Below are 25,835 nucleotides of genomic sequence, written 5' to 3' on the forward strand. Positions count from 1 at the left end.
CTGATCCCTTATTTTCGAGGCTGCTGCTCCCTTATTTTCAAATCTGAAAGTTGACAGCTATGCCTCAGGGTTGTGGGTTCGAGCCCCACCTGGGGTGAAACATTCCTGCGTTGCAGGGGGTTGAACTAGATTGACCCTTGTCCCTTGTGGTCCCTTCCAACTCTACAATCCTATGATTCTATGACCATCTTGCCTGCCTGCCTGCCTGCCTGTCTTCCACAGCCCCTTCCGTTCTCCATGGAGAAATCACGCGTTGGGAGGACTTTTCCAACTCTCTTCGATCAACTGGAGAACCTCCAGCGAATCTCTCCCACCGCTGACCCCTCTCCCCTCTTTCCAATTTGGTCCAGCAGAGCGCTGGGGTCCCGTCGCCCCTTCATCTCCCCGCTGGCCAGTTCTTTCCTGTGGGCCCAGCCGAGCGCTTGAGAAACTAACTTTAAAAAAAAAAAAAAAGTAAAAACCAAAAAATCCCAGCTAGGCGCGAGCGAAGACAGCGCGATGCAAGACTTGTGTGTTTTTTCTCCTCTCCCTGCAAGGGAAATGACATACCGCCCTTCTTGCTTCCTGGGGGTGGGGGGAGCCCGGCCCCAGCAGCGCGATCGGGACAGGGCGGGCGCTTCTGCTGCTTTTGCTACCGCCGCCGCCTCCGCTCGCCGCTTCCCGCAAGTCCCCGGGACCTTTCTGGCTCCTTCATCCCCTGGCTCATTCGCCTGGCGAGGAGGGGGACCGAAAAGCACGCGATCGCCGGCTCGAGAGCGCATGGAAGCGCGGCGCGGCGCTGCTCGGCCACCACCATGGACGGCTACCCGGAGCGCAGCCCCAACGGTGAGCTTGTGATTTATTCTGATTTTATTTTTGCTTTGCCCCGTGCAAAGATCCGACGCCCTCCATTTCCTCCCCGTCAGGGGGAACTTGGGGAACAGGAGCGCGGAGGAGAGTTGCCTCGCGCCCTGACGCGAGGGGGCGCTGGAGAGAGGTGGGGCAACAGAAGCGGGGCGAGGTTGCCAAGCGGCTTGAAACGGGTGCAGCGCGATCTCTCCCCACGACATCCTTGCTTCCCCCCACTCCCGGATGATGTCGGGTTGGGAGCGCAGAGGATTGGAGATCGCCTCCGCCCCGCGCCCAACAAACGCTGATACTTGTGGTGTAAAAACAAACAAACACGTGGGTGAAGCTGCCACCCGCGTTCAACGTCCTGGAGAATTTAAAAGGGACACAGCAAGCCTTACATCGGAGTAAACAAACGAATGATCGAGTTGTCCAGTTTATAAACTTAGGCATGCTGACTTGGGCGTTAAAGCTGAACGCACTTACTGAGTGGTAGACCCCACAGAACACAGTGGATTTGATATTATTATTATTATTATTATTATTATTATTATTATTATTATGGCTGCTCTGCTGCTTTTATGGAATAAACAAGCAAAGAATCCAGCTCCCCCAACTTGCAATTATTACTCCTTTCCAAGCACCTTAAAACCACTAGACTGTGATTTGCAGATGTACAAAGTTTCAGGGGGCATTGCGTTTTTGAGCAAGGGCAGATTCTGTTGCTGTTAAGGAGCTCGGAGGCATAGGGTGAGAGAGAGTCGTGTGCCTAGTGCATGCAGTGTATGGTTGCAGAGGAAATGTGGGTTGGTTTGGTGGGAAGGGTTTGGGAAGTACGCACTGTGTGAATCTCTCCCCGGGGGAAGCAGGAGGTTTGTGTGTGTGTCCCTGTGTAAATATACTACGTCAACATAGGAGGAGAAAAGTGTCGTGTATGTATATGTGTGTGAGATTCTGTGAGCAGAGTTTCCACACTGGAAATAACATGCAGCCTCTGTGCAAGAGCATTGTGCATATGAGGTTTGCCCATGTGGTTTTTCCCCTTCTTTAATCTGAGAAGCATGTGCAATTGTCTTGTGGATGCAGATTTCCACAGGTTTACAGTCAGTGTGTTGGAAGACTCTGCCCTCTGTAGTACCTGTGGTTGCTGGACTACAACTCCCATCTACCCCTGATCATTGGCCATGCTGGCTGGGGCTGATGGGAACTGAAGTCCAAGAGCGTTTGTAAGGTCATGGGCTCCCCATCTCTGCGAAATGTCAGTGCTTTTAATATGTGATCCCTGGTAGGTTGGGACAAGATTGGTCTAGAACAGGGTACAGGGAAACTGTGACCCTCCAGATGTTGCTAGACATCTACCATCTACCTTGATCATTGGCCATACTAGTGCGGACTGATGGGAGTTGGAGTTTAGCAGTATTTGGAGTTGGCACCAAGCTTTCTGACACACACACACACACACACAGTGGCGTAGCGTGGGGGGTGCAGGGGGGGCCGGCCGCACCGGGCGCAACTCCTGGGGGTTAGGGTTAGGGGGCGCAAATCCATGGGTTAGGGGGCGCAAATTACTTGCCTTGCCCCGGGTGCTGACAACCCACGCTACGCCACTGCACACACACACACACACAAAATACCCTTTCCACTTCTCCCCTAGTGTTTTGTTGTTTATTAGGCAGCAATGTCTACACGTGCACACTCCCCTTTGCTAGAATGACAGGCTGCCCCCTCCCTTCCAAAGCTAAATAGCGTCAATATTTATAATGCCTTCTAAAAGCACCAAAATTTCCCCCCAAGTTTGTGCATGATAGAATCTTTATCCCTGCAAATCTACAGTGGTTTTTTTCTTCCTTCTGTTCCTAGGCAAAGAACCTGTAGGGATTCGTTCCCTGCTTGGGATACATTTTTGCATATAAACAAATTCACTCACACCCTGACATACTTCTCATTAGTCCTGAGGCTTAGAGGAAGCCACATATTGCAACATCTGGAGTCAGAGTCAGTAGAGCAGGACATGACCAGTGTGGATGTGGGGCGGAGCTTCTACATTTTACGAAATCAGGAGCCACCGATTGAGTTCATCGCTTGCCCCCAAGCATTTAAAGCAAAACCCACCTCAAGAAATATTGAGAACTGTAGTTTGTTAAGTGTGCTGGGAATTGTAGCTCTGTGAGTTTCCAGGATTCTTTTAGGGGTTTATAGTGTGTAATCCTATCTGTTTCATCTTTATTTGTTGAGTGAGACATAAAAGCCCACCCTGCGTTTAGGGCCTGGAGTGGGCAACCCTTTTGATTTTCTAGGCCACTTGTCTTTTTTACAAAAGCAAGTATTACTTGTTTAATCATATTCATATCCCTCCCTGTCCTACGAAGAGCTCAGGTCTGCTGCTTGTCATATTATCCTGCATAACAACAGCCCTGAGAGGTAGGTTAGGCTTAGAGAAAATGACTTGAGCACGACCACCTAGTTTGCTTCATGGCTAAGCGAAGACACAAAGCTTTTTTTGTTTACCACCCTTTGACTACCCAGACCATGACCTGAGAACAAAACAGGGAGACTAGAGGGGTGATATGCGCTAACTAATATGTATTAAGAGATCTTCATTTGTGACTGTAATTTCGAGCGGCAGTTTTTCACTGGGGTTCCTCAGAAGCTTATCAGTGAGAAGATTAGTCAACAGTGCACAAGATTTCCTGTCTTATCTGTCATTGCTACCCATCAGATGTGCAGCTACAGAGGAGTATTTGGTGTGAGCAAGAGGCATTATCAGTTCAGAAGAAATAGTCGTGATGAGGCCTAAATATCTAGGATAGTGCCCCATGTGAAATGAGCAGACTCATAGAACATATCCCAGAATCCTTTGCAACCAGCTGTGATTCAATAGGGAACATATAAGTTCCCCCCATAGTGGGAAGCTTTATAAAAAAAATCTCAACCCAACTGGGTTAGAAACAATAATGTTCTGCCTAGTTTAGCAGAGTAGTTAATAGTGTGACGTAGAAAGTCCCTCATTCAAATCTTGCCTCAGATAGTGTCTCACCACTAGGTGTAATTAGGCAAAACTATAGAGATAATACAGGCCGACTTTCAAAGGCTGTCGCTTGCAGGGTATTATTTTACCAACATGAACAAAGAGCTCTGAACACCTGAAATACAATATATATAACACCTAATTTAGCCGCAGCTGAATCCGAAAACTAGCCCCTCCTTTTGCCAGTATAATGAGATTGCAGTCTTGTTCTTCGGCTTCCAACGCCAGGTGTGTTATATTGCCCAGGCTGGTCTTTCAAGTGGTGTGTCATAAATTGGGCCTTCCTGAACAGGTTTCTGCTTTTGGTTCAAACATACTGGTGGAGAGCGGACTTCATGCTCAAAACCAAACTTTCCTGGAAAAGAGAAATTATGTTTGAGTGTATTGAGACACAACTGCCTTGTACATTTAAAACAGTAGTCTACCACTTTGAACAGTAATGGCTTCCCCCCAAAGAATTGTGGGAACTATCTTTCATTAAGGATGCTGAGTGTTGTTAGAAGACCCCTATACTCCTCACAGAGCTACAGTTCCTGCTTACATTGTGCCTTGCCGCCAGAGTTGTGAAATCCAGAGCGGCTCAGTCTCCTGATTGCATCTCATCCTTCACCCTTTGGCCTACTTCTTTTTTGGCCTGCTCTGCCAAACATAAAGCAAGTCGGCAAGATCAAATTATTTTTTTTGGATTGAGTTATCCAGAATCAGTTTGCCACTCTCTTGTTCCTCCTTGCCTGCAGTTCCTCACCTGAATTCGGATTGTGCAAATGTGCATTTTGTAAATGTGCATTGGAGGAATGGAGCAGGGAAAACCAGACCCCTCACTCACTGAGTAAGGTGCCTCCCCCGACCTGCAAAATTGTGTAGATTGAATCAACCTCCAAAGTTATATGAGAGAAATAATTGGAGCAGTAGCAGATCACAAGAGTTTGAGAGTGTGTCAAGAAACACAGGCGCTACCGTATACTGAGGTCACATCCACACCATACATTTAAAGTACATGACTTCCCACAAAGAATCCTGGGAAGTGAACTATAGTATGTGAAGGGTGCTGGGAATTATAGCTCAATTCCCAGAATTCTATGGGGGAAGCCATTAAATGTATGGTGTGGATCTGATCCGGAGGCAATCCATTGGTCCACCAGCACTGTATTGTCTACACTGACTGGCAGTGGTTGTCCGGCGTTTCAGATGTGGGTTGTCTCTATTCGTTGTTTGGGAATACCAGGAACTGAACCTGGGACCTTTTGCATGCCAAGCATAGGCTCTAACACGGGGCTAAGCCCCTTCTGTGGGCTCTTTCTCAAGAGAAATATAGACAATGCTCTCTTTGAGGAATTTGTTTTGTTTTGCCTCATTCTGTTCTCGATTTAAAGTCGTCTTCTTTGAAGTGGAAGTAAGAGTTTGGTGGGTCTTATCCTTCTCACCTACAACAGACGGACACATTTATTAATTTACTCTCTCTCTCTCTCTCTCTCTTACACACACACACACACATTCTGCTCCCCAACTGGGTACTGAGGTAAACTGTGGGTGTCTTCGCCCCCGTCCTCTCTCCATATGTAGCCCGGCAACCGGAAATGACTGAGCCAGACATGAGTAGCTGGGAAAACCCCAGTCAGGCCTAACCCAGGCTACAACTGCAAAAAAATAAGAAGAAGAATTTCAAAATGAGTTTTAAAAAAATATTTGGTATCTGCAGTGCTTAGGAAAAATGGACACCCAGTTATGTCACCCGGCACAAGAAATATTGTGGTTTAACACATACAAAGACTTAAGTTTGCCACATAAGAATTTCAGAACTGTGGATGGTTGTGACATGTATTTATTAATAAAATGAGGACACTTTTTTGCATCTGTGGTGCTGGGAGAGCGGGGGGTGGGGTGGCGACACCCAGTTATGTTGCTTGACGTGTAAAGTGTTGTGGTTTAACATCTATGGAAACTACATTTGCCACAAAATAATTTCAAATGGGGAAACTCCCCCCCCCCCTTTTAATCAGTGATGCTTTTTAAAAAGGGCACACTCGGTTATGTCGCTTGGCCTGTGAAGCATTGGTGTTTAATGCATAACGGATACTTATTTTATTTATGTATTTACGTACTTATTTATTAGATTTATATACCACCCTTCGTCACAGGATCTCAGGGCGGTTCACAAGATAAAATATTTTCCAGTCTAAGATGCTGTGCCATTTCAGCATATACCGTATTTTTTGCTCTATAAGACTCACTTTTTCCCTCCTAAAAAGTAAGGGGAAATGTGTGTGCGTCTTATGGAGCGAATGCAGGCTGCACAGCTATCCCAGAAGCCAGAACAGCAAGAGGGATTGCTGCTTTCACTGTGCAGCAATCCCTCTTGCTGTTCTGGCTTCTGAGATTCAGAATATATTTTTTTCTTGTTTTTCTCCTCCAAAAACTAGGTGCGTCTTGTGGTCTGGTGCGTCTTATAGAGCGAAAAATACGGTATATAGTTGACAGCCTCAATTTCAAAATGACTTGGCTCTCTTCTCCACCCCCTCTGAAGCCAAGGAGAGGCTTAGGAAGCGCCTGTCCCCGAAGGTTTAATTCCTGAGATGAGCACCTTGCCCAAAAATGTCACCCAACGTGTTTGGCGGGGAGGGTGGAGGGCGTGTGTGAGTGTGGGGGCGATTTTTCTAATGGAAACTGAAAGGCCCAAGAGGGAGCAGGAGGATGCTATGGCATTCCATGCACACAGCAGCGCACCAGGGCCGGGGCAAGGCTATAAGACTCCTGAAATCCAGTATTCCTTTATTGGTTTTGGGTGTGGAGCAGGGAAGGTGTGGTGTAGAATTCCTCAGAGTCAGGCCCTGTCAGAAGGTGAGACCAGGAAGCAGAAATTTGAGCTAAGGACCTTCTGCCTTATTCTGTAGACTGGGGTGGTGGATCATCAGGCTCAGGGGCTGAATTTGGCCCTCAAGGACTCTCTATCTGGCCCTTGGAACTCTCCCAGACTGCACATCCTCTACTTAGGCAGCATCCTGCACTGGCCTTGCTTCATACCCCAAGTGGATTTTTTGTGGTTGGAATGCGCCCTTGAATTCTGATAATGCTTGCCTGAATGGAGGATAAAGTGGGTGTGTATGTGCAGAAGCAAGTCTATTGTACAAAGGTAAAATTAACATTTATTGCTCCGCCTACTTTTGCTTCTGGCTCCACCCACCGCTGGTAGTGGCCCTCGGAAGGCTGCCTAGAAGAGAATGTGGCCCTTGTGTTGAAAAAAACTTCCCTACTCCTGCTGTAGATGCCACAAGGCACCATTCTTGAAAATATGTGGCTGAATGAGGATTTGAACTTGGAATGCAAACTTCCCATTCTAACACTGACCATTGGTCTAGTCTGAAATTTCAGTGAGCAGGCAAGGCCCTCCTGCTCTATCCCTTCCCCTTTTAAGTTGACCATACTGGGGGCGAGGGAGATGTGATTTGAAAAGGTCACGGGGAAAAATGCCTTTTTGTTTAAGGGTTTTTGGGGGATGAGTGTGCGGAGGAGGAAAATCTGGACAAAGCGGAGCCTGTTTGGACTATTATTTATCTTTAAAGCCCATCTGATTTCTGTGTTCCTCAGCACAGAGACGAAATAAGTCTCCATATTATTATTTTTTTGTACCAGCTTCTCAGAGCCAGGCTTCTTTTGAGTCCTCTCCACATCCTCTTTTTGTTGGACAGAGGCCTTCTTTACCGCCCACTTCTCAGTCTTTGGTGGGTGGGGGGTAGTTGAGAGAGAGGAAGGAGGCGATGTGGTTTCATCAAGGGGTTTGGTATATCCAACAATAAAATAACCCCAGCAAGTCTTGCTCGTTGGCTCAGGCTGGAAAACACTTCGGTCTGCTTCGTCGCATGCGGCAAGATTGCCAGCTCCCTCTGTTTTCTTTGCATAACTTCCAGCTGGTGTGTTTGGTACCTTGAAGAAGAAGGGGAGGGGGGAATCTGAATACTGCACTATTTTATATTTGCATCCACTTCCATACATTGCGAGCTATTTATGAGCCATTGAGAGTCTCTTGCTCCATAATGGCAAGATCTGGGGCACAGCGAGATCCTCTATGTGCAATTTCCTTCTCACTCTTGCAGTCCTTTTCCTATAGCCTGGATCAGGGGTAGGCAACCTAAGGCCCATGGGCTGGATGCGGCCCAATCGCCTTCTAAATCTGGCCCATGGATGGTCTGGGAATCAGCGTGTTTTTACATGAGTAGAATGTGTCTTTTTATTTAAAGTGCATCTCTGGGTTATTTGTGGGGCCTGCCTGGTGTTTTTACCTGAGTAGAATGTGTGCTTTTATTTAAAATGCATCTCTGGGTTATTTGTGGGGCGTAGGAATTCGTTCATTCCTCCCCCCCATATAGTCCGGCCCCCCACATGGTCTGAGGGACGGTGGACCGGCCCACAGCTGAAAAAGGTTGCTGACCCCTGGCCTGGGTCATCCATGTGAAGTCCCCATCAATGCCTTTGTCTCTCTCTCTCTCTCTATCTCTCCTATAGCCCACCTTTTCCTCTGAGTTTGATGTGGCAAACGTGGTTTTCTCCCTTCTCATTTTATCCGCACAACAACCCAGGTTAGGTTGAGAGGCAAACTACAAATTTGAACCCTGGTCTCTCCCAAGTCCTGATCTGACATTCTAACCACAGCACCACACTGGCTTATGTTTATGCTTTTGTTCAGATGGGATGTGTCATTGAGCTGCAACAAAGCCTCTTACTTTCCTGGATGGAGAGAGGGGAGCATGTATATTGAAATCTCTTCTGCACAGCTGGAATGAACCATGGTTGCCTCTAGCACCACCCACCAAAGGCATGCAGCCCCTGGAAGGTTGTTAATGGGGAAAATGTGGCCCTTGGGCTGAAAAAGGTTGAGAGAATAAAAGAAACTTGGGGTTTATTAGTCCTGGCAAACAAAGACATTCTGAATACAAGCTTATGTATGGCCATTATGGAGTTGTGAGGTGTACGAAACGAAAGTCCAACACTAGCACTGAAGAAGCAGCAGGAAGGAACCAAAGCCTGAGAGAAAAGCAATCTGCTCAATAAGGAATCAGCAAGGGAAGAACGCATTGACCACAGTTACAAGTGTCATTGCTTTACTCCCAACAATAAGAACGTACCAAAGCCAGGGCTAAAAACACATATCACTTGCCTGCCTGCTCAGTCTACTGAAGAGCTGTGTAGCTAACTATGGGTTGGCAATTTCAAGGCCACTCCTAACATCCCTTCTTGTGGTTCCTTACCTTTAAACCAGACTTGGCCTGGACAGCCCTCAAATAGAGGTCACTTTAGAGAACTGTCCCCTGTAAAGATGTGCTTTTTAGTTTTTTGGGGGAGGCTTTTAGGTCCAGAGAAAAGGCGCGTAATTGGGGGGGGGGGGACAAGATAAAGGTGTATCAAATTGGTAGATGGCCTGGAGAAAGTGGCCAGGCCTCTCTACTTTATGCAGATAGACAAACTAAGGTACATCTTCACACAACACTTAGCTAAACTGTGGAATTTGTTCCTGCGAGATGTCTACCAACTTGGAGGGGAAGGTTATCAATGGCTATGTTCTACATACTCTTAAGGAGCCAATATAGCTCTGGATATCAGTTGCTGGGATCCGCAAGTGTCAAGAGTTACCCTCGCACTCGGGTCCGGCTTGTAAGCTTCCCAGTTGGCCACTTTGAGAACAGGATGCTGATCCAGGTGGGCCTATGGCCTCCTCCAGCCACCCTCTTATAGATTATGGGAAAAGGGTAGTAAAAGGTTAAGCCATCTCGACACCCTTGGTCCTCTGCGTCTCCCACACATCCTTAGAGCACCCAGGGGGGCAGGGGGCCCATGTTGTGCAGCTGACGGTGGCGTCAGGAATGTCTAAGGCGGGAGTCGTTTCCTCCCAACGGCCACTGTCCTCCGCTGCCAGCACAAACAAGGCTGGCTGGGCATGAGGCAAGAACTGGGCTTGCTGCCTGCACAATGTGGGCCAGAGGACCTAGCTTGAACCAAGCAGGCCTCTCCTCTGCCTCCCTCCCTCTGTGAACTGTGGCACCCCAGGACGGGCCTTGTGCGGGAAACCTTAACCATCTCCCCCTGCTGTGTTAATTATAGACACTTGTGACCATTGTGGTTTCTGGCAAAACATGCGTGTGTTTAAATGCAGCAAAGAAGGGCCAGTTCTTCTTGGTATAGGAACACATGGACTCTGGAGCTACACAAAAGCCATCAATCGGAGGAACGCTGCAATCTCCAGCGCTGAAATAGAAAAGCTGCTCCTAGGGGTTTTTTTTTCATGTGGGGGCATGTTGCCATTGTGCTTTATGTAGGAGAGGGGAACCTGGGGCCTGAAAGTGGCCCTTCAGACCTCTCCACGTGGCCCTCTAAACTCTCCCAGGCCACGCTCCCTCTACACAGCCCTCACCAGCTCTGCTTCACAACCTTCTTGAGTATTTTTCCCCTGGCTGGAATGTATCCTTGAACTCTGATAATGCCTCAGGCTTCTCTAGATGGAGGATCGAGAGTGTGTGTGTGTGTGTGTGTGTGTGTGTGTGTGTGTAAACTGGCCTAGTGTACAAAGGGAAATTTTACATTCACTATTGCACCCACTTTTGCCTCAGACCTCGCCCGCCACTGGCATTTGGTTGCCCAGGAGGGAATGTGGCTCTCAGGGTCAAAAAGCTTCCATATTCCTGATGTAGGGCTGCCAATGTACCTGGTGTTTGTTTTTTATAGTAATGTAAACAGCTCTCTGCCCTGAGGACGTTACAGTCTGAAGTTGGAGGAACTGGTTTGGCACTGGGTTCAGGACAGACTTGTTTTTGGTTTTTTTAAAAGCCTTTCTTTAGCACAATGCAGAATTAAAGAAATACAAAATAAATCCATGCAGCATTCATCTAAAAGTGGCTAGCCCACATGGGACCCTTCAGACACAGATACAGTATGTACCTACATAACAGGTGCTGAGGACGAGCAATGGGGGAAAGGGGCAACCTTCCTTCTCTGCTCATAAGCTTTCCAAATGCATCTGTCTAGTTGTTGTTTTGGAAATGGCATGTGAAAGTAGATGGAGCTTGGTCTAGTTTCTAGCAAGGCAATGCTTATGATACCTTAGGAACACAGGTAAACTCTGACTCAGGCTGTTGGTCCATCTCTTTCAGTACTGCCAACACTGACTGGTAGTGGGTCTCCAGGGTTTCAGTCAGGGGACATTCCCAGCCCAATTTAGAGATGCCAGAATTTGAACCTGGCACCTTCCGCATGCAAAGCAGATGCTTTCCCACTGAGCTACAGCTCTTCCCCAATACATTATTAGATAGATCCCCAATTACAGATGAGGTTAACATGGCCTAACCCTGTTACGGGTGTGGGGAACCTTTGGCCCTCTGGATGTTGCTGAACTACAGCTCCCATCAGCCCCAGCAGGCATGGCCAGTGCCCTGGGATGATGGGAGTTGTAGTTCAGCAACATCCAGAGGGCCAAAGGTTCCCCTTAACCTGCCCTCCTACATTTTAAAAGCACAGGTTCTCAAATCTAATTGCAGCTCCCTCCTTTGGCAGGTGAGAACCTCCTGGGTAGCAACTCTATCCTGCGCCACCCGGCCTGGCTCACTGACCTCGATTCCCGACTGCGGAGCCAAGAGGAGGAGCTGACGCTGGTGAAGTCGGCATTGGCAGACGCGTTGCGGAGGCTCAGCTTCTACGACCAGCAGATCCCTCTGCTCAGGCAACAGCTGCTTGAAGGTGAGGGTGTCAAGAGTCCCAATTGTTGGTTTGTTTCATAAAAATGTATATACCGCTTGATTGTTAAAAAAAAGGAAAGACCCTCATAGCAGATGGTAGCTTTTAATCGGAAGAAAGGTGCATATATACAGGTGAGGGGAGGTGAACCTTCCCAACTGTACCTCCCTGCTGTTAGGTGCACAAAATTATCCTCTTCACCTCAGAAGTGAGCCATGGAGAGTGACAAGTGCCTGAGGTAATGGAGAAAAGTGCCTGGGTGAGCAGGGGGGTAAAATGGAGGTGGAAATCCCTGCTTCATGTGAAAGTCAGACCCCATCCTCACATGGCAGGTTGCTTACAGCCATCAGACTGCTTCATGGGAATGGTTGCTTTAATTCAAATTCCTTTTTCACTGCAGCAAATTCCGGTCTGTCAGATGCCAAAGATCCTGCACTCCTTCCACAAGACAATGGTGCCTTCTGGAGCCTGCCTGCTGCTTTCTCCAATGATTCTTTCAGGTACTTGTCAAGGGATCTTTGAGGAGAGGAAATTGAGGCCCCAGCAAAGACTGCGCTTATTGGCCAATCTGCAGCTCACTCCCAAACCATGGAGGCTGGTCTGTTAGGGCCTTCCAGCCCTCAGCCAGCTCCCACCTGCCTGCCATCTTATTGATAACCAGCCTAGGAAGGTGGCCCTGTCTGTTTCCTCCTCCTCAGTCTCAGTGTTACTCATAACTCGGCAGGAAGGAGGATTAGTTGGCTCCACCTGCCATTGGCTCTAGCTCTGCGTACTGTACCTGAGAGTGTGGAAGTAAAAGGAGAGGAAGTGCTGTATAGTGGTTAACTAAGTGCGGTGGAGTGAATGAATGAATGTTTATTATTATGACTAATAGTAAAACCAGAATTTCAGCATAATTTTTTCATAAACATTAAAACTGACAAAGTGGAATTTAACAATCAATATACAGTACCAATTAAATAGATTTAAAATATGTATCCAAGGAAATATAAACTCAATGATTTTAAAAAAAACAACCCCAGAAGAATTTGACTGTGAGCTGTGTCAATTTATGACTGTGGAACTGTGTGATGGAGTAGCTAACTAAGTACGTTGTTTGGTTGTAAGTTGCTTTGGGTTCCCTTGGGCAAGATAAAGTGATTCACAAATTTAAATAACCACTACTGCTACTTCTGTTTGAGGGAAATTCTATTGTTTTCTCAGCATCTCAAGCTGCAGAATTTCGTCACAGAGAATATAACACCATTCTCCCGCCCCCCAAACAGAAGTGATTTCTTACACTTACTGCTCACTTTATTGATTTGTTATTACAGTACATTCATATCCCAACTTTCCTCCAGGAACTCTCTCCCCCCTCCCATTTTATTCTCACAACAATTCTTTGAGGTTGGTTAGGCTGAGAGGCAGGGACTGGTTCAAGGTCACCCAGTGAGAACTTCATGGCCAAGATGGGATTTGAACCCTGGTCTCCCAGGTCCTAGCCCAGCACCCTAACCACTACACCGCCAGTGGCTCTGTTACCGCACAGTAATTGCATAATAACTCCATCATCTGGGAGGAAAGCTTGGCTTTCTGAAACACATCTGACATGTTGACTTTTTAAAGGGGTGTGTAGGGTGTTTACAAGGATGATTGAAACAAGCTGGCATCCCACAACTCACGTTGTGTTTTGGTTTGCAGGTCCACGATTGCGCAGCAACCTGGAGGCTATAGGGAGTCAGTGCCTTCAGCTGAAACGGCCCAGGGCTCACCAAGGGTCAGCGTTGGGACGCAAACAGAGGAGTCCTCCATGCTGGAGGCAAAGCAGAGCCAATACCTAAGCAACGGGCATCTTAAGCAGACAGAGAGCTTGGTGGTTCAAGGACAGACAGACCAAGCCCCTTCCACCCTTGGACAGACAGGCTTCACAGAGGGCTTAGCCACTGGAGGCCCTCTGGAGCAGGTTAAGAACTCCTTTGGGTTGCAGGCCGAAGGAGGAGGAGACCCAGGATTTGCCTTGGAGTTGCAAAACGTTCAGGAAAAGCAAAAGGTTCAGGAGGAACTCCAGGCTCCAGGCACTGGTTGCCACCTTCCTAGGACTTCCCCCCGCGAAACTCAAGATGTTGGGGAGCCTCCCCCTGAAGACAGCAGAGACAAAGTCTCCGGCGTGGGGCAGTCCCAACCCCCAGCTCAGTCGCTGGGTCAGCTCCCAGCGTCCCCTGAGCCTCCGTTGGAAGTGGGGAGCAGCAGCAGCAGCAGCACCCCTGCCTCACCGGTCCCGGCTGTGCAGAATTTGATGTCCAGCAAGAAGGAGCTGTGAGTACGAAGGCTGAGGGAACTGGGCTGGATTCTTCTGGGAGAGAAACAGAAAGAGGGGCGAGTGTTCCATAAGGTTATGATTGCTCTGGGTTTAGTCTTGTGGGTGTTTAAAAATAAATAAAAATCAGCAAAACTCCAGAGTCCTATTCCCAGATCCAAGAGGAAAAAGGTTGTTTAAGACATGGAGTCTATCTGCCAGAGATCATAGCTTCCTATATGCATATGCCTGGTTTAAGGCTGGACGGAGATGAGGTTTAGTTTAGTAGGTTGGAGCAGAGAGACAGGATTCCTAGGTTTTCTGTCTGATTCTGGGTGCAGGGCAAGACCCACCCATGGCTTGATATTATGTGAAGAGACTTAGTGCTCCCTTCTCCCCTTGCATGATCTGATTCATTTAGTTGCCTCCTTTTGTACATGTTTTTTATTCAATTAACATATCCTGAAGAGTCTCTGCCAGTTAGTGTAGGCAGAGCAAAATGGACCAATGGTCTGACTTGATATGAAGTGGATTCCTATATTCCAGATACCAGGGGTGAGAGCAATGCTATGTCTTTCTCCCTGAGCTCTCTAGCTTGCTGCCCTCAGGTATGGCAGAGGATGTTGCCCCATTGCTGGTGTTGAAGATCCAGCTGCCTGTTTATGTGAACATACCTTCCACCCCTGGTGTGACTCACTTAGGGTCAGGACCCTGCACACCTGTTGAAAACTGATTAACCTACTGGATGGATTTAGGACATTGGCTGGGAACGTTTGTGGCCCAGTGGGACAGATCTTTACCTCTCCCCAGCCCACAGGACAACTTTAGCAGGTGGGCAGGACCACCCACATGTCAATCATCTGACATCCTAACTGACAGCAGATGACAGACAGGTGGATTGCCCCACCCACCTGCCAAAGCTGACCCACGGGGTTGGGGAGAAATGGAGGCCATTCAGGATTGAACTTCCCTTGCATCAGCTGATAACGTGGTTCTCTCCTGCTCTCCAGCCACATCTCTACCTGTTCCACGCCTGACACCAGCTGGACGTTGTTGGGGAAAGCTTCCTCAGGGGCCAAATCAGGAGGGCTGGCGGGCCAAATCTCACCCACAAGCTGGAGATTCCTGATTTAGGAGAAAGGGAAACACTGGAACGCTTTAAATTACTTATGGAAAGACTGAAATCCAATTTAACAACAGCGATACATAGCTCCGCTACAAAGAGGGCAAAGAACGGAGCTAGCTGGTTTGACTTGGAGTGCAGGCAAACAAGGAGACAAACGAGATCAGCCTACCAGAGATATAGGAAATCAGGGACTGCCATTCTACTTAATGCTTATATTTATCTGAGACGGTCCTACAAACAATTATTAAGGAGAAAGAAGTTGGAAGCTGAACGAGCCGCATGGCAAAGTTTGGTTAAGGCATCGCACGAGAAAGATACTACTTGCTTTTGGCGAACCATATCTGGTCTACTGGACCAGGAGCGCACTAATTCCATCTGCACAGTGGAACCAATGGAGTGGTTGCGCCATTTTCAATCTTTGTTCTATGACCAGGAAGTCCAACATTACAAACTATGCATCCAATTGGAGGACCTACCTCATTGGCCACCAGTAACTGTAAAGGAAGTTGAGAACTTAATCGCACAATTAAAGAACAATAAGGCCCCAGGGAATGATTACATCCCTGCCGAACTTCTGAAGTCCAATATGGGCTGGTGGGCCCCCCTGCTGGCCTCTTTATTTTCTTGGATTGACTCAACGGGTCTACTTCCAGATGGTTGGACAGAGGCAATAGTTATTCCAATTTACAAAAAAGGACCCATGCCAGACCCGGCGAGCTATAGACCAATCAGCCTTCTGCCTATACCCAGCAAACTTTATGCCAAACATCTTCATATTAAGCTAACTAGCTGGCTGGAAACCGAAGCTATTCTAGCGGAAGAGCAAGCGGGTTTCAGGCAGGGCAGATCCACTATAGACCATTGCTTCACCCTAGCCTATTTAATTGACAAATATGCCAAAAAATCCCGTGGGGTGCTATACGCAGCCTTTATTGATCTAAAGGCTGCCTTCGATTCAATTCCACGTGCAAGACTCTGGGACAAATTGAGCACATCAAGTATAGACAAAAGACTATTATTTCTGATCAGCTGTTTATATAAAGACACGGTGCTGCATGTAAGAACTTCGTTAAACGGCCACCTTATAGGACCAGTTCCTGTCAGCAAGGGGGTCAAGCAAGGTTGCATCCTGGCCCCAGTTCTATTCAACTTTTACATCAATGATATGGTCAACTGTTTGTCATCTCCGGACTTCCATGCCCCCAAACTGGCTGACAAATCAATATCCGTGCTTTTGTATGCTGATGATGCGATACTCCTATCTCGAACAAGAATAGGCTTAAATAGGCTCATAGGTGAATTTTCAGCATACTGTAGGAGAGAGCAACTGGCAATAAATTATCAGAAAACCAAAACCATGGTTTTTGCAAGGAAATGCAGACAGTACAGCTGGAGGATGGATGACCAGATAATTGAACAGGTTAAAGCCTTCAAATATCTGGGTATCGTTTTCCAGTCGACCGGGTCCTGGGATGCCCATCAAAAATATGCCAAAGAAAAAGCAGCTCAAAGTATTAAGATGCTGTCGCGCTTTTTCTACACGAAGGGGGGCAGATACATCCCAGCAGCCTTTGAAGTCTTCCAAGCAAAACCTCTGGCGCAGTTACTGTATGGGGCACAAATCTGGACGGGGAACCACTGCTCCAGTCTTGAAACTGTTCAGTCTAAATTCCTAAGGCAGATATTCGGCGTCCCCTCCTGTGTTCCAAACGCTGCTTTACGACTCGAGGCCTGCCTTCCATCTGTAGAAACTCAGACCTGGCAAAGAACACTCAACTATTGGCTTCGTCTTAATTTAAATCCATCTGGTCTACTGCCTCTAGTAATGCAAGACCCTCATAAAAGCATGTGGTTCAAAACTGTGCATCAAAAACTCCTTACATGCGGTCTGCATTCGCAATCCCTATTATCAATGGGCCTCATTAAAGCAAAGAGTCTAATAGGCCAGCGCCTGAAAGACATTGAACGGCAAAACAACCTGACTATCTTAAAGAAACTGTGCCCATGGTATACCTACTATCACCCTTCCCATTTTGACTTTCCAGCTTCATATTTGTTTAAATTAACCATCCCAAAATACAGACGTGCCTTTACATTGGCTAGATGGGATGTTCTTCCCTCTGCCGTACTCGAAGGTCGTTACCAAAAGACTCCATTTGAAAAACGACTCTGCCCATGTAGAGATGGTAACACGGAAACAGTGTCCCACGTCCTCCTATCCTGCCCCCTTTACAAAGACCTAAGGAATGAGATTATTACTCCACTCATTCTCCCCAACCCTGGCCGCTCACAGGACATTATACTGTTTTTTCTCTTATCTGATACGGATAGTCAGACAACAGAGAAGGTCGCGAGGTACATCGAGAGAGCTATGAAATTGAGGGCCACCATCTGAGTGAAAGACTTGTTCATCTGACGGACCTCCTTCTGTTTGTTCTTATCCTCCTTTTATTCTCAGTTTATTTTATTTTTAATTCTTGCATAGCTGTGGCCTGTTGGCTTTGCTAATAAAGTTCTGATTCTGATTCTGGGGCTGGCGCTATCCATAGACCGCCATCTCAGGCAGTTGATTTTGGGTATCATGAAGGAAACAAAATGGGAGCCGGTTATTTATTTATTGCTCCATATTTCCTGTCAGAGAAGAGGAGAGTCGTTTGTGAGATTTTCTGCCTCAGATGCCAAAATCGCGTGACCAATCTTGGGTCTGGTGTATGTTGACTTGGGGATGCACACATTCACCTCAGGCAGCGAAATGTCTCAGGTCGGACCTGTCTCTGGGTCACTTATTGTCCTGTCATTCACCCTTTCTCTCCCCCTCTACCATTCTGAGCTTCTTTCCCTGCTTGCTCAGAGGAGCCCGCCCCTTTCTCTCTGGGCTGAATTGAAGGTTTGGTAAAAACCAGGCTCTATTTGCAGCTGTGGGCAGAGCGTTGCCCCCACACCACAAGGCCAAAGGCGGCAGCTGCTGCTGCTGCTGCTGCTTCTTCTTCTTCTTCTTCTTCTTCTTCTTCTGGTTGTGAAGAACTCTTCCTCAGAAAAAAGAGCCTGTCTTCTGCTGCTGCCGCCACTTCTCCTTAGAAGAAGGGGATGACCAGGGTTGCTCCCTCTCAGTGGCCTACAGCACCCTGAGGAGAAGCAAATCAGCCAATATCCATGGGTGCAAAATAGACTCACAACATAGAAAAACAACTTCCGCTCTTGCAGGCAAAGGACAACAGGGGAGTTTTTGACTGCGGGATGCGTCTCTGTTACTTATTTATTTTATTTAACACAATTTCTGTTCCACTGGATTGTAAGCAAACCTCTGAGTGGTCTACAAAAACAATGATTGAGTTGCATCCATAAGAATATAAAAAGAGCCTACCTGCTGGATCAGGCCAGAGGCCCATCTAGTCCAGCATCCTGTTTGCACAAAGGGAAACCCACAAGCAGGGCATGAGCACAAGGACAACGCTGCAAACTTGTGATTCCCAGCAGATGGTGTTCAAAGCTCTACTAGCTCTGACAGTGGAGGTAGAACGAATGCACTCTAAGTAGACCCACTAAAATTAATGGACCTTTTAGGTTTTGTCTGTTAATATCAATGGGCCTACCTGGAGTAGAGGCGCTTCCAGCTGACCTGTTTATTGAGCATTCTTTCCAATTTGTTTGCAGGGAGATTAGACGGCATTGGCTATTTGATGAACATTCCACTCTGATTTATTTGTGGGGAGCGCCAATCATGTTGCTCGAAGGGACGTTTCATCCCACCCTTCCCAGTGCATTTCCCTGTCACTTTTCTTATCGCAAAAAGTCTGATCTTTCAGGGAAGTGAATTTGTTGTGCAAGAGCTCCAAGTCAGTTCTATTTCCACATCCTGAATTTGCCTATATGTTCTTGAGTCCCACCTGAAAGTAGCGACAGTCTAGCCCTATAGGGCTAACGCTGGATATGACATCATAGTGCGGCACCTTACCTAGTCCCCCTTTCTTTCTTTCTTTCCCAGACTGCGGAGAAACAGCTCCTCCGACAAACCCTCCAAAACCAAGCAGCGCCTCTCCAAGAAGGCAGCGTCCTCAGCCAACCTCTTCAACCACTCCAGCAGCTTTGAGAAGTGAGGCACACACAGGCACATACCATGTATCACCCCAATGTTTCTGATTTAGGGACATGAGTGGCATTTCGTTGCATTTGCCCTGAGGGTGAGGGAGCATGCACTCTGTGCATGTTCAAAAGCACAGTGCCACCCCAAGGTTGCTCTCTGGATTGTTTATTTGGAGATGCCCAGGGGCAGTCTGCAAAAAAGAAAAAATACACTAATAAAATATAACTTCAATATCTTAAGGGGGGGGGAGGGAATACATTTTAAAATATTTGCCTGGTGCCAGAAATATAACCGTGGTGCAGGTGGGCTTTTCTGGAGAGGGAATTCCACAACCACAGCACCAACACCAAAAAGACTCTGTCTCCCACTTCGGAATTGGGAGGAGGGAATTGAGTCAGTCCACATTTAAAGGCAAACCCGGTTGATTTGCATTTTCCAAAACAAGGTATGAACCAAAACACAGCTACCTTTTGAAATCTGAATTTCTTCAGACTTTGCAATGCCATTTTCCAGCCCAGTAATTTGTATAGAAATGCAGGATGTGTGCATAGAAATGCATATATTAGTGAAAATAAAGTACAAAAAAAATCATTGTATTACGGGGAATAGGTATTGGGAGACGTTTGCACTAAAATGCTGATGAATTTGCCGGAAGATTTTTTTTAAAAATGCAAATAGATGTGGAATTGTGGGGAACTGAATTTAAGATTGGAAAAAATGAGATGCTGAGAGAAATGGAAATGGACAGATTTGCAGCCTGTCTCTCTTGCTGGTTGCTGTCCACCTTAACTAACACTGCAGGGCACCTGGAGGAGTATTACTGAAGATGATCTCTGGTGACTCTGGCTGCTCCCTATAAGCCAGGGATAGCCAACATGGTGCCCTCTGGGTGTGTTGGTTTCCAACTCACATCAGCCTGCATGGTCATTGATCGGGGATAATTGGGAGATGTAGTCCAAAATATCCAGAGAGCAGCATGTTGGCTAATCTGTTATCTACAGCACACACAAATACACATAAACATAGACACACAGCATATATTGCCACATGGGATTTGGCTCTATTTGCTCTGTGGGGAGTAATAGGGTATTGTGTGCATGCTCAGAGGTAGTGTTCTTCCCAGTGCTATTTTTCTAGAAAAAGGGGTGCTAGAACTCACCATGAACACCTCCCTTGTTCTCTTAGAACAGCAATGGCGCCTACCTGAGAGGTGCTGGAACTCAGTTCCAGCTGAAAAACCCCCCTGGTTATTCCACAGTTCATTTCCTTCTACGTTACCTACCACACACATATACCCTGACCTGCCCCTTTAATGTTCTGTTTTCTCTTTGCAGCCGAACAAAGGATCCCTCCCTAAGTCCAGGTGAGCTCTCAAAGTCAAGGATGGTGAAGGGGACAATAAAGCTGTTTGGTGGGTTGGAGATGTAGTCCAAAACCTCTGGAGGGCACCATGATTGCGAAGGCTGCTCCAGGCAAAGATGCAGCCCCTTCTTCTTTCCTACAAATCCCTAATGCTTCCTTCCTCTCCCTCTGCACAGGGCCACTGAGCGCTCGACGGATGCACCAAGGTGAGGCTTTGGAAACGATTGCATTGGAGGGCTTGGGAGAAGAAAGCAGGCAGGAGTTTTTCTCCCTCTGTCTTAACACCAGAACTTGGGGACATCTTATGAAGCTGAAGGTTGGAAGGTTCAGGGACAGACAAAAGGAAGTCCTTCTTCACACAGTGCGTATGGGAGTTTGTCCCTCAGGAAGTAGAGATGGCCACCAGATTGGATGGCTTTAAAATACAATTAGGCAAAATCCAAAGGGTAGGCTAACTACAAAGGCTAACTGTTGGAGGGGGTATGCTTCTAAGAACGTAAAAATAACCCTGCTGGATCAGGCCAATGGCCCATCTAGTCCAGCATCCTATTCTCATAGTGGCTGCAAAGATAACTGTGGGAAACCCTCCAACACAACCCAAACGCAAGAGGACTCTCCCTTCCTGTAGCTTCCAGAAACTGGTATCCAGAAACTGGTATCCAGAAGCATTGCTACCATCATGGCTAGTAGTCCCTGATGGCCTTTTCCTCCAACAAGTTATGAATACAGTCGTACCTTGGTTGACGAACGACTTGTTCGTCAACAGTGTGACGCGGCAGCTAAAAAAGCCAATGCAATTCTGGGCTGCATCAATAGGAGTATAGCATCTAGATCAAGGGAAGTTATAGTGCCACTGTATTCTGCTCTGGTCAGACCTCACCTGGAGTACTGTGTCCAGTTCTGGGCATCACAGTTCAAGAAGGACATTGACAAACTGGAACATGTCCAGAGGAGGGCAACCAAAATGGTCAAAGGCCTGGAAACGATGCCTTATGAGGAACGGCTAAGGGAGCTGGGCATGTTTAGCCTGGAGGTTAAGGGGGGATATGATAGCCATGTTCAAATATATAAAAGGATGTCACATAGAGGAGGGAGAAAGGTTGTTTTCTGCTGCTCCAGAGAAGCGGACACGGAGCAATGGATCCAAACTACAAGAAAGAAGATTCCACCTAAACATTAGGAAGAACTTCCTGACAGTAAGAGCTGTTCGACAGTGGAATTTGCTGCCAAGGAGTGTGGTGGAGTCTCCTTCTTTGGAGGTCTTTAAGCAGAGGCTTGACAACCATATGTCAGGAGTGCTCTGATGGTGTTTCCTGCTTGGCAGGGGGTTGGACTCGATGGCCCTTGTGGTCTCTTCCAACTCTATGATTCTATGATTCTATGATTTGTGAGTCAAACGTTTTGGCTCCCGAATGCCGCAAACCTGGAAGTGATTGTTCCGGTGTTTGAACGTTCTTTGGAACCCAAATGTCCAGTGCGGCTTCCGTGGCTTCCGATTGGCTGCAGGAGCTTCCTGCAGCCAATCGGAAGCCGTGCCTTGGTTTCCGAACATTTTGGAAGTCGAACGGACTTCCGGAACAGATTCTGTTCGACTGTAGTGGTTTCTGGAAACTGCAGGAGGGGAGAGTGCTATTGTGCTCAGGTCCTGCTTGCAGGCTTCCCATAGGAATATATAGCTGGCTGCTGTGAGAACGGGATGTTAGACTGGACGGGTCACTGGCCTGATGCAGCAGGCTCTTCGCAATGGAAGACAGAACATCTGATGGTGCCTGGGGTGGAGTTACGCCACATCCACACCATACATTTAAGGCACTCTTGACAGCACTTTAAACAGTAATGGCATCCTCCAAAGAATCCTGGGAGCTGTAGTTTTGTTAAGAGTGTTGAGAGAGGGCTGGATAGAGAGGCCTGGGGGTGTGGGTTGTGTTTGACCCCTAGGCCTGAGGTTCTTCATCCTTAAGATTGGATCCTAGGCAAAGTTTTATCACTTGATTCTCCTGGTTGCATCAGGAGTCCTGAAAAGTGGGTGATACTTGGTCGTTTGAGAGGCAAGACCTCCATACCAGAAGACATGCAGATTAACTCCTTGGGCCAAGGTGGGTTTGGCATTTGTTGTGTTCCAGCTGCTGATGCCCACCTGTTCCCTCCTCCTGTTTTTCCGTCCCTTTAGAAGGACGTTCCACAAAGATGTTCCTGCGTGGCCGCCCCATCACCATGTACATCCCTTCCGACTTCCTCAACTACGAGGAGCTGCGCATGGAGCTGCCGACCGAGAAGCTGAAGCTGGACTGGGTGTATCCTTTCAGGAAGGAGGAGGCCTCCTTCCTTGTTCCGCCGCCCTCCCACCCCAGCCTTTCCTAAAGCACAGCAGCCACCACGCTGTTTCCCCGGTGAAACCGATTCAGGGAGGGGTAGCCAACCTGCTGCCCTTTGGGTGTTGTTGGACTCCATTTCCCATGAGCCTCAGCCAGCATGGCCAATGATCAATGATGGGAGTTGTAGTTCACAATATCTTGAGGGCACCAGGCTGGCTAATGAGAAAAGGAGAGACTGAGAAGAATGCACTGAGAAGAATAGAAGCAGACAGATAACGCTCATTCCCCCCTCCCCCCCTTTCTCTCTGTGTTTTATGCCTTACCCCACATGGCAGTGGCACCTAGAGGAGTGCCTCTGAGGAGCACCGACTGTGCCCTATAAACCAAAGGTATCCAAAATGGCGCCCTCCAGGTTTTTTGGACTCCGTTTCCCATCAGCCCCAGCCAGCATGGCCAGTGGTCAAGGATGATGGGAGTTTTAGTCCACAATGTGTGGAGGACATGAGGTTGGCTATCTCTGAATTAAAGCATCCAGATCTAGGGCATAGGAGGAGGGTTATTATTTAAATTTACACTTAGCTTCTACCTTCTCTGTTTTTTGTTTCGAGCTGACTAGGTTGAGGGAAAGAACTGCAGATCAGTGGTAGAAATCTGCTTTGCATGGAGAAGGTCCCAGGTCCAATCCACAGCATCTCCAGGTAGAGCTGGGGCGGGGGGTAAAACTTCCTGCCTGAAACCTTGGAAATCTGCTGCTAGTCAGTGTAGACAACACTGAGTTATATAGCCCAATGGTCTGATGGGATTAGGCAGCCTTCCTCCAAGAAGCTCAGGGTGGCATACACAGATCCCACACTTTTACCCACACAACAACCCTGTAAGGTAGGTTGGCTTGAGAGTTAAGCAAACCAGTCCAAAGTCACCCATTGAGCTTTGCAACTGAGAAGGGACTAGCACCCGGTTCTCCCTGGTTTGAGTCCCACCATTTGGGCCCCTGAAATAGTGGCCTCCCTCACAGGGGTGTTATCATGAAAGATGACAGAGCCATCGCTTGAGTCCCCAGTGACACAGAGAGCAGGCAGGCGTGGCTCCCTTGTCCTTCCCATTTTGTATTTGTGTCGGTTCTTTGCTCCTTGACGCCCGTCCCAGATATGGATACCGGGGCCGCGACTGCCGCTCCAACCTCTACGTGTTGACGTCAGGAGAGCTGGTCTACTTCATTGCCTGTGTGGTTGTGCTGTATCATGTGCAACATCGCACACAGCGCCACTACCTGCGGCACACTGACTGCGTGCGCTGGTGAGTTGCGGGAGCCATTTCCCAGACCCGCAACCTGCTCCAATACTCCTGTGTATATTACCTGTATGTACACCCACAACATGAGGGACGCAGGTGGCACTGTGGGTTAAACCACAGAGCCTAAGACTTGCCAATCAGAAGGTCGGCGGTTCGAATCCCCGCGACGGGGTGAGCTCCCATTGCTTGGTCCCTGCTCCTGCCAACCTAGCAGTTCGAAAGAATGTCAAAGTGCAAGTAGATCAATAGGTACCGCTCCGGCGGGAAGGTAAACGGCGTTTCCGTGTGCTGCTCTGGTTCTCCAGAAGCGCCTTAGTCATGCTGGCCACATGACCTGGAAGCTGTACGCCGGCTCCCTCGGTCAATAAAGCGATATAAGATGAGCACCGCAACCCCAGAGTCGGTCACGACTGGACCTAATGGTCAGGGGTCCCTTTACCTTACACCCACAACACACGGACAGGCGCAGGAAACATACAGACAAATAGTTGTGCTCACTCCCATGATGCATGAAATAGGCACTCCACTACAGACACCTAGTCTCACCAGTGGCGGCTGGTGTCCAATGGGACTGGTAGACTGTCATTTGCCAAAGCAAATGACAGGTAGGGACAGAGCCAATGACAGGCAGAGCCAACCATCTTCCTCTCTGCATCACTGAGACAGGAGGAGGAAGAAACCAACAGGCGCGGCCACCCGCTGGCCTGGTTGTATGTAAGAAAGTAAGAAGGCAGGCAAGTGTGCAGGGCTCGTGGCTGAGAGCAGGCTGAGGTTGGTGGGGCAGCACCCCGTTCACTGAAATCATCCAGGAGAGGCAGATTAGGGGAGTGTTACTGGTTCGCCTGCACTGGGTGCTGAACCAAGAGGGTGGTGCAGGGAGCACCGCAAAGATCACTTAGAACAAAAGGCAAGGGGGGGGAATGCTGAATTTTGGCGTTGCTTTGGTCCATGGGGGGTGAGGGTGGAGAATCTGATTGAGCAAAGCGGTTTTCACCTTCTCTGGAGCAATGGGGTTAGGTGACTTTGAGCTTGGGAGCAGATGGTGGATCGGGCCCTTTCCTCTTGTGATTCTGTTCTTTCTCCAGCCTAGCAGTGCATCCTGACAAAGTCCGTGTTGCTTCGGGGCAGATGGCTGGTGTGGACAAGGATGGCAAGGTAAACCCCTAGATCTGGGAGGCACCCAAGGCCGTGATTTCCCCCCTCATTTCAGCTACATGGCTTACAAGCTTTTTGTCCAGAGATAAGATTAATTGGCTGCAGTGGTGCCATCAGATTTCAGACTTTGGGGGAGAGAGGTTTAGGGCTCCACTCAGTAAAATGAGCCAGAGTGCTCCCAAACACAATAGGGCTGATGGCCTTTCACATTGTGAAGTAATGCAAAATGCTGTCCAAACCAGTGTTCTTCAACCTTGGCACCCAGATGTTGCTGGACCAGAACTCCCCATAATCCCTAGCAGAGATTATGGGACGAGAGGAACTGTAGTTCAACAACTTGCTTTTAATTTCTTTGTGCTTTTAACTTGTTCTTAGCTTGTTATGATTTCATTGTTTGGTTTTACGTTTTTACATTGCTGTAAACCGCTGAGATACAGCGTTATGATACAGTGGTATATAAATATTTTTGTAAAGAAATAAACTTCTGGGGATGCAGGGTTGAAAAACATCTCTTCCTGCCTCCCAATCAGACCACGCTAAGTCCAGAATCTAAAATTACCTAACTGCCCCACTGCCTGGTTACACAGACATTAAAAATGGAATTCAATAACCTATCAAAACAGAATACGCTTAAATGGCAAAATCTTCTA

General features: G+C 47.8%; 1 protein-coding gene across 1 annotated transcript in view; it reads left to right on the forward strand.

Moving 5' to 3' along the window:
* The first annotated feature begins 257 nt into the window (after positions 1–257).
* EML3 (EMAP like 3) overlaps positions 258–25,835 on the forward strand; it is a 40,389-nt gene continuing 14,811 nt past the window's right edge. The window contains exons 1-10 of the mRNA XM_083418475.1: positions 258–825; positions 11,396–11,578; positions 11,976–12,075; positions 13,256–13,870; positions 18,962–19,069; positions 20,395–20,423; positions 20,599–20,628; positions 22,593–22,716; positions 23,884–24,033; positions 25,116–25,185. Of these exons, the coding sequence (XP_083274601.1) occupies positions 795–825; positions 11,396–11,578; positions 11,976–12,075; positions 13,256–13,870; positions 18,962–19,069; positions 20,395–20,423; positions 20,599–20,628; positions 22,593–22,716; positions 23,884–24,033; positions 25,116–25,185 (1,440 nt within the window). The 5' untranslated portion in view covers positions 258–794. The remainder of the gene's footprint in view (positions 826–11,395; positions 11,579–11,975; positions 12,076–13,255; positions 13,871–18,961; positions 19,070–20,394; positions 20,424–20,598; positions 20,629–22,592; positions 22,717–23,883; positions 24,034–25,115; positions 25,186–25,835) is intronic.

The sequence above is a fragment of the Podarcis tiliguerta genome (assembly GCF_965153285.1).
Source record: "Podarcis tiliguerta genome assembly, chromosome: 16".
NCBI lineage: Eukaryota > Metazoa > Chordata > Lepidosauria > Squamata > Lacertidae > Podarcis > Podarcis tiliguerta.